At 34.1% G+C, this 9,807-nt stretch overlaps 1 protein-coding gene across 1 annotated transcript in view; it reads right to left on the reverse strand.

Moving 5' to 3' along the window:
• Nucleotides 1-387: 387 nt before the first annotated feature.
• The window catches only part of lqf (epsin homolog lqf), a gene marked incomplete in the record, with an annotated part of 58,266 nt that continues 48,846 nt past the window's right edge, over nucleotides 388-9,807 (reverse strand). The window contains 5 exon segments of the mRNA XM_070122246.1: nucleotides 388-4,019; nucleotides 7,260-7,421; nucleotides 7,699-7,716; nucleotides 8,076-8,273; nucleotides 8,673-8,790. Coding sequence (XP_069978347.1) covers nucleotides 3,637-4,019; nucleotides 7,260-7,421; nucleotides 7,699-7,716; nucleotides 8,076-8,273; nucleotides 8,673-8,790 — 879 coding nt within the window.

A 9,807-nucleotide genomic window follows, 5' to 3' on the forward strand; every position in this document is an offset into this window, starting at 1 on the left:
AATTATAGCAATACCATCAATAACCCCAAGATTTTTTGGTTTAGAACACTAACGCAAATTTTAAAAATATATTTAATGATACTTTTACGTTCTCTTCAGGACATGACAATAGCAACTTGATGCCATAAATTGTGTTTGAAGAAATGTACATTTCTGAGTCAAATTAAGGTTAATGGTTTCAATATTCTATATTGTCATTGGACGCGGGATAAAGAAACACCTTTTTTGTCCCATTTTATAGTAGAGTGGAGTAAGGAGTATCAACTTCTTGATTTCATAGACACAAATAGTTCTTATTTTCCATGTAATTTTCATCATGACATAAAAACCCAAATATAAAATATTTACAATAATCCTGCATTAAGAGGTATAACTAAAACACACATGGGAAAATAAGCTATATATATTCACTGGATATTTAACTATAATGTAGTTTCTGTGGTAGAGTTTGGCCTATTTCTTTTTAAATAATTAACCAAAAACAAAGTGCCAACTTGTAAAAAATAACTGCAGTTACTGAAAATACAACCCAATCAAAATGTCTGTTGACAAATTAAATATTATAAAAAATTATGCCTGTGGAGAAAATAGAATTCCATTAGCAGGCTTTTAAAGCATCATATATGTTTGTTTTAATTTTTTCTGGGTACTTTTCACAATGAGGATTTATCATTAATTACTCTGAAAAATAAAACTGGTTCTTGTAACAAATTTGGCTGCCATCAGCTTATTGTGAAAATTTTCATCATTGCTTCTTTTCCATTAGTAAACACTCATTTTTTTCTTTCAAGTATACTCAAATACACTAAATATATAAAGAACCATGAACAGCATCATTCTGAAATCATAAATAACTTCCTACCCAAAAAAAGAAGAAAAAAAAAACTATATATCTACAAATAATACATCTTTTAGTTACAGTAAACCATAACACTTTATAATCATTGGATCTTTCCATTACGTCATTTCAACTGCCAACCTAGTTGTGAACACAAAAAAGAACAAACGTCATTCCAATACAAGTGTTTCAATAAGAGAATTTTTTTTTCTAATTGTTTACCATACACTAGTAAAGGAGTTACAGTATTGCACAATAACAGCGCTTAGCTATTTTACCCTCATATAATCTGATGGGCTGTAGATTTCACCAAAAGTTTTTTATCTAATATTTAGTAATCAAAGGTATCACAAAACCAATAGCGAGATTTCACTCTCTTTTTGCTCTTCAACATAAATAATACCATGAAATTAAGTTCAACAAAATCAGGGGAAGAGAGAAATACATCATGGTATTAAAAAACTAATTTCACTGCCTTGGCTTGTGAGATTAATATAAATGAAGATACTGAAAATACCAACAGTAGCACCAATATTTCCAAGTTTTCTTTTTAACATTTACTTTCTTTCAACATCCAAATTGATCTCACAGTTTCATTAAAAAACAGTATTATAATGGGGTTGGGATAAAAGTTTCATGTTAAAATTATGTGGGCTTCCTAGTACCTACTTTACACTGGGATATTCTACCTTCATAAAAATATCAGTTAAGACATGCATGCCACAACCCCAACAATGCATTTTTTTGTTTTTTAAGATTATCATTTTTTTACTTTTTTAAAATAAGCTTGGAAGATCATAACCATGGTCATTATTTCTGTTCTGTCTAGGTGATAACAATCCCAAAGTAACCTTTAAGATACAATAATCTTACCTTGACAACAGAATAAGGCAAGATGCCAGGTTATTATTCCCAAACTACTTTCGGCTGTCTGTTGCGAGGCTACCGTTGTAAATTTTGAAGGACAATGTAGATAAAGAGGAAGAGCAAAGTCCAACGACAAAAGAAGCAAGACACCAGGTTTGACATGATTAACAACTCTGAGCCTTAATGATACTTCAAACATAGTTCACTCTACTTTGTCAGTCTTAGAAAATTATTTGTGAAAAAAATATCTAAGGCTCATCTCCACTGATCGGGTCACAGTGTTAAGGTCAGTTCCTACCCCTTTGAGGTGCGAGTGGTCAAGTAACAATAAAAGTAGTATCTGCCAGCTATGTACACAAAGCTCCGTTCTCTTTTCTGCCCCACTGATGCCGCTCCTTCGAATTTACAATCTGGCAATGCTCTCGTTTCACAAAGTCTAAGGCTATAAATTCTGACCTTGCTGCTCTTTTAACTCAAATCCTAAAGATTTCTAAATACAAAGCCTTTGAAATTTCACAATATTTTTGTCTTTAGGAAAAGTAAATACTGCATAGAATATACAATAAACTCCATTTTGAATTTCTATCACACTGAACGTCTCTAAAATGACTGAGAATTATACATAGGTCACCGTAGCTGCAGATCTCAAAGAAGTAACAATGAAATGCAGACATCAATTCAAATGTCATAAAGTTGTCCTCTACAACAGGTTGATGTACTAATTGACTTTGATTGAAGTTAATTTGTTTTTAATGTCGGGAGATATGAAATCAAAATATTACTTAACAGTCTTGCTAATTAAATGACTGGCTTTATTTCATGCACATCAAAATAGTCTTCATCATTTATTTCTATACACCTTCACAAAGTCCAAACTTTTTAAAATTCATTATAAAATCTACAATGCATGATGCTAGATAATGAGTCAACAAACTTCTTAAAATATAAGTTCTTGAAAGTGGTACAAGCCAAACCTACTGAAAAGTCTGAAATTTTCATAATGCAATATCCAATTAGTACCAGTTCTTCCACTTTAAAAACATTACCTCCTTCCCCTTTTCTCTAAGAAAATATCATACTATGATTTCAAAAATTCTAGTTTTCCCTGTTTTGAAAGATTAATGCACTAAATACGGACCTGTACATGTGCATATACATGTACCAGGCTACCGAAATTATGCACAACTAATATTTACCTAAATTTGTAAAATGAGTGGCACTCAGAAATTTCAGTCTTAACAGTAATTTCTGGTTAGTTGAAGCAGTTAATACCATGTAGAATGATGAAACAAAAAAAAAAAAAAAAAAAAAGAAAAAAACAAAAAAAAAAAGAGTATCTTGAAGATGTTAAAACAATCGTATATTGGGAAAGTTTACAATATAAATAAGTTATTTCCCTTACAATCTATACTTGGACCAGCTATAAAAGTACACCTAATTATAATAAATAGTAGTGACAATATTGCATACACTTCTTACCTAATACAAACTCTTTGGAGATACATTTGCACAAGAGTTTGAATATGAAGTTCAGAAAACTACCACAAAGGGGGAAAAATTATCAGCATATCACTGGTGTTTCTGAGGTTCCACTGAAACTGCACAGCTAAAAATCATAACCACCAAAAAATGAAGACAAGGGCAGAAAATAAGAAGGAAAAAAAAAAGAGGAGACACCCTGTACAAACAAGTGTGAAAGAAAAGAATACACCTACTTATTTACAACATAGAAATAAAAATTTTGAGAAAAAAAAAGTTTTCAATAAAAAACAATAATGATAATAAAAATTAACAGTAATGATGACAATGCATGGTGGCGGTGATAGTCTCTTGAACACGACTATTGAAGAGGATGACTACCAGGGGTGAGAAGGGGAGGGGTGGGCAGGGCATGGGAGTGGAGAGTGGAGAAGGGAGGGGTACATGTGGCATTATAAAAGAAAGGGGTTCTCGTCTTGGGACGCAGTAGCAGAGGGGGCCATTCCAAAGCCAACGGACGGTTGTGGTGAGCCCCACGGCCCAGGGGCTGACCCGGGAGCACCAGCATTGGAGGGAGGTGCAGCAGCCAGCCCTGGGCCGCCGATTCCGGTGGTGCGCAGCTGGTTCATGGAAGGTTTGGGGGCTTGCTGAGCTTGGAAGGGGTTGGGGGGACTTGGAGCGCTGAAGGGGTTCACACCTGCAAAAGATGAAGGCGCGAGGCCCGGTGTAACGAATGGATTGGTGATGCTGTTGTTGTTGTTGAGGTTGTTGTTGTTGTTGTTGATGGTGAGGGGAGAGTTGGAGGTGATGGAAGTGGAGTTCAGAGGGGAGACACCTGTTTGGGAGAGAGAAAAGTAGCAAGCGGAAATCTCATTAGCGTGGTTTGCAGTTGTCATTAAGATGTGCTAAAGTGCAATAATTCTTTTTAATTTTTCCTTTTTCTTTACTTCATACCATAGCAGATTACATGACCAAAAAGATAAGAAAAGAACCAAAGTTAAGTCAAAATGCTTAGAACCAATTTTTTTTCATGCTTTTTCTTAATCAAGATACTAGTCAAAACACTTATTAGCATTCAACATAATTTTAAAACTAGAAAGAGAGAAATAAATTTTACCTTAAACAACTAACAGTTACCCTTCTAACTTAATCTTGAGGCTCATAATATTCCACTGAAGCTATTTTAATACATGAATTTTCAAAACCAAAATTGTGATACAGTGTGAGCCATAAACATTACGCATTCTTTTCCTTCTTGTGATTGTAAAAGTAAATAAAATTTCTCTCTTTTATTGTCAAATTTATATTCAATCTTATTTGCTGGAATGCAAAGTAATTCATCCAGCAAACTTAAAATATTCTATAACACTAAAAATCATATATGTTCATAAATTCATAGGTAAGCATTAATCTTAAAGCATGCAAAAGTTAAAAAGCCCAATAGGAATTTTATTGGTTATGAAATATAGTGGAATATGCAAGCCAATTCACAAAATATTAGTGGGGGGAAAAGATTTGGATTTAAACATTTTATATATCAATTTTTCTGGGATAAACAAATTCAATATAGTATTACACAACTGCAACTTCTGATTCTCTAATAATTTGCAAAGAATTCCTTCCCTTAAACTTAGGTAAGACTTGCAATGTACAAATTCACATAACAAAAAGTTGAAACCAAATCTTTTGCCCTCTTTGACTTTTTTTTTTTTTTTTTTTTTTTTTTTTTTTTTTTTTTTTTTTTTTTTTTTTTTTTTTGCAAAACACATAAACCAAACTCAATTCAAACCATATACACAAAAAAAGCTGTGACAGGAAAAGGGTTAGATGCAAAGCCCAACACAAAGCAATTCTAGTTCTAGCATAAGTTTGGCATTGGTGCAACCCACATCTGAGAGTCCACTATGGAGGGGGTAAGGGCACATATCAGCAGCACATGATGAACCTACAGCCTGGAAAGTCTGGGAGCTGTTAGTAGCATACATAACATGGTAGGATACACCAGGAGCAAATCACTTGTATGTATATGTATGTATGCACAGTAGAGTACACATATGTACATCATACACATGTATATGTACATATACTTATAAACTTACATTTAGATGTATACATACACATATATGAGGATCGGAACATAAGACAGATGATAGACACATCAACAGAGAAATGGTGAAAGCCATTAGTATATTCTTGGCAGAAAATAATTAATACCTGTATCCAGCAACAGTCCCTGAAATAAGCCATTGCATATACCAGATTCCTTGACGGTCTTAGAGGAAACAAACTTAGTGATAAAGCAAAACTAGGAAATATTATAGTAGAGAAGGAGAAGAGAGGGGACAAGAAGAAAAGACATTGAGAACTCACAACAGAAATGGAATAGATTTGGTAAATGATAGATCCACAGGAGATACAGGAATTGTTGAGACTTAAGAGAGCAAACAGAATTTAGTAGTGACAAAACCCAAAAACAACAGAATGGTAAGGGAAAAGTACAAAGGAAGAGAGGGTAGAGATGAAGAGCATCAAATGAATTACTGGAATAAACAGAGGAACAGAGAAGAATGGAAGACCACACTGATGCAAAGGAAAACTAAAACCAATGGCACCAGAATAAGGGAAATTGCAGGTTAGAATAAGAGGTACTTTCTCATTGGTTTGTATCCCATCCTAATTAATGAACAGTATGAAGAAATAAAGTAACATTAAAAAATAGCCTAAAAATAGCCTTAATGCAGTAATACATCACTGACAGACTCAAAATGTTACAAACAATATTTCCAATTTCATATCCCGTCACCTAAATCACTAAAACTTTCCCATCCCTAAATTACACTGCAGTCCCTATTTTTCATCTATATTTACTCTTTCAACCTTCGGGAGGCCCACCTAAATATCACCAAGTAACCCCAGATCTTGAAACTTCTTGTGCTTTTTGGAAATACTATCGGCTCTAAACTAATCTCAAGCTGCTGCTTCTGTACTAAAACACCTTAAATAATTAATGACTTTTTTCATCTCTGCATATCCTATCTGGACCAATACTATTGTTAAAAGAATGTGCATGACTTCTGTCGCATAATAAACATTTGTATTAGAAAATATGATAACTTAAAAAACATAATAATAATGATTCTCTAAGATTCGAGACATTTCAGCTCATGTCCAATTATTTCATTGAACAGGAAGCACATAAGCCTTGAAGAAGCAAAGGCCTATGCAATTTGCTAATCATCAGAAAAACTTTTGGTAATAGAAAAACAATGCACACCAGCTATTATTCTACTCTCTTGGAAGTTCTAGATGGTGGCCTTTTCTAAAAGATTAACGAAAGCTTTCTCCTCCTTACAAGCACTACTTTGTGAGTGAGAGTTATCCACCAAATATGCAGAGAATAAAATAAAAAAAGTGTTAGTCTACCTATTTGGTTATATTTTGTCCATCTTTTATAGGTTTGATAAATCCATGTTCAATAGAATAGACAATTAAAAAAGGAATTACATGAAACAAATTTTCATCATCAATATTTTCTTCTTCTGCTCCTAATCCAACCTGATATGAATGAAAAAGATTTGATTGGTTATATAACAACTAAAACATTACATTTCCCTAAACATAAATAAATATAAGTTACAAAGATGAAATTTGATTTATTTATACCCCTCATCTGATAAAAAGAAAAAAAAAAATAATAATAAAAAATAACTTTTAAATTTAATTTGCAATAGCAACTTAGTATTAGTCACCGAATATACCACACAGTTAAATCATGTTAGTCACGAAAATAACATTCTGAACATATCTGGCAGCTCAAATGTAAAGCAACATTATCAGTTGAAGTGCAACAAACTAAAGAAATCCCTAGCTTACACAAAAAAAATTAAGAAAAAAAGAAAATAAATAATAAAACAATAATAACAATAACAGATAACAATATAAATATATTACTGAACAACTGATAATCTTACAGTACTTCTATGTGTTACACCAGCGAGTCCCAATACGTAGCTTACGCTTGTTCTAGCCTTCTGAACCTTGCAATTTATAAGACTTGGTACTGCATGAGACTTACCTAATCCAGGAGTACCTTGCTTGGTGCCAACCAGGTTGTCTAGATTTACCAGGTTTGAGTTTTCTCCCAAGAAGGCTGCAGGCGACTTTGATTTCTTTTCTCTGTTGTTATCTGGCACTGATGAACTTAGCCCGCTAAGGTCAAAGGCATCGGACAAGCCATCTGTTAGAGACAATTGGAATGTTAAGCGATGATTGCTATAGGCACTTATGCAAATGATATTCACGTTTTAACTGTGATTATTTGCCGTTAGATATGAATGATATATTTTACCAAAGATTCCTAATGACTAATTTTCTCTCAGACAATAAAATACTGTAATCCAACTTATGTCCAGACATTCCCCAATAGACATATCAAGATGAAAGAAAAAGAATAAAAAAATATATAAATTCATAGCATCTATATCTACAGTAATAAAAAGATTAATCTTATTGACCTTCATTTCCAATGCAATCTGTTGGGGATAAAAAAAGAGAGACAAGGTAACAACAACACTACATCAAGGGCACAAGTTATAAAAACTAAATCTGTTATTACAACACAAAATACACAAAAAAGTAGATAAAGAGACAAGTGAAAAAAATGGGTGACCCAAGATTAAAACAAAGTTAAAAGGAGTAACCTTAGTGTGGTATACAGTCACTTACTCAAAGATGATACTATGACAGGTGAAATAACAGTCTTCAGAGAAGATAAACCATGCAACCTGCTCATCTTAGAGATCTTAAAAAGACCAATATTAATTCTCCCAAAACTTTCTGTAGATCTTGCCACAAAACTCACAGAACCATAAAACGATATCAATATGCTTACTGTTGGCTGGCTTATCCCTGGTCGACAGAGCAGAAAACTCGTCCACATCTCCGTTGTTCGTCGGCGAAATGGGAGCGAAAGGATCCCTCGCTGGAGGCTTGGTTGGGACAGGCTCCCAGGGGTCACTGGCTTCTGCAGAGTTGGAGGGAGCTGGAGAACTTGAGCTGAGCACTGCCCAAGGGTCATTACCACAAATCCCTGAAATATAGATGAAATGTATTTTAGTCTCAAATAACAATTCACATACAGTTTTCAACAAAAGGATAAGATGGCTCTAGGGCACTATGGGTACATCTTTTAAACCCAACTTGCCAATTTTCCCCCCTTCGTTTTGACAAATACAAACCAATGAAGGCAGAATTCATAGCTCCACATTTCATCAACAAATTTGCTGTGAAAGGGGGAGAATAACTGGTCTCTTAATTACATGAAATTTTCCATCTTTCATTAAAAATAAATCAATATCTAAATCATGAAAGAAAAGAAGAGAATAATAAAAAAGTAGATCCCAAAAATGTTTGCAACCTAGTATGACAACCTGTTTTACATCCCACAGCTAACAACAACACTCCTGAAGCAATGTTGAACCGTACAGACCTCCCATGGGTGGTTCCGGAGATCTTGCAGGAGGTTGACCCCAAGGATCCGAGGTAGTGGGAGGTGATGTGACCCGAGACGGAGGACCAGAGGCAGGGGACCCCCAAGGATCTGTATGCTAAGAGGGAAAAAGAAAATGTAACCATGTCATTACTATGGGATAAAATTCACACATACTGTACATGTCAAGACATAATACCTATAATTTGGCCGGGAGAAAGTCATACAGCTACGACGATGTTAGTACTGTCCATGAATTCTGTAGTTCCCAAACTTTTTCTAACTATCATCAATACTATCTTAACCCGTTGGATTAGGGTAATGTGGTAGTCACATCATGAAAAAGTTTGGCTGAGTGGTGGTGATGAAAAAAAAAAAAAAAAAAAAAAAAAAAAAAAAAAAAAAAAAAAAAAACTGAGGCTATCAATGGACAATGCTCTTGAAGAGAGATTAAACTTCAATTTTCCACAAGAAAACATGGGTGGAATGTACCATCTTTGAGCCATGCCTGGAGGAGCACCACTTCCAGCACAGACACTATCTCCTTGTGCAAAACTTATTTCTGCCTGCCTTGACTGGTGGTGCAATGTTACTAAAAATTAAATATTACAAAAATATTTCTAAAATAACATAACACATTCTTACTTATTGATATATTTACTGAACTGAGTTGTAGACTACCTGGAGAGATAATATGGAGTTTGCTGAACAAAAACATTCTATCAATATAGTGATACAACATAACAAGTGAAAAATTATGACCTTTGAAAATGGCAAAACAGAGTATGCAGAGTAATAGCTAATAGCATAGCAAAGAAGAGGCAAGGAGTCTTGATACTGCACATGAGTGTTTGTGAGAGTCAGCCCTAAAAGACACACACACTCAGGAGAGTCACCACCTGTATTTGGGTCCATGTGTGAGCCACAAGGCACCCAGATCTAACGGGTTAATCATAATAAATTTATCAGGCTCACATGACTACTTTTTAAATTATCCACTTCGAATTAACCAATGTTTCAAGTAAGACATTAAAATGAAGCATCCAAAATATATCACTCAAATGTGGTAATCATTTAGTATGGGTACCACTGCTTCAAATCAAAGCCTTAATTGTTATGTCATGCTATGCACCAA

The sequence above is a fragment of the Penaeus vannamei genome, chromosome 5 (assembly GCF_042767895.1).
Source record: "Penaeus vannamei isolate JL-2024 chromosome 5, ASM4276789v1, whole genome shotgun sequence".
NCBI classification, from domain to species: Eukaryota; Metazoa; Arthropoda; class Malacostraca; order Decapoda; family Penaeidae; genus Penaeus; species Penaeus vannamei.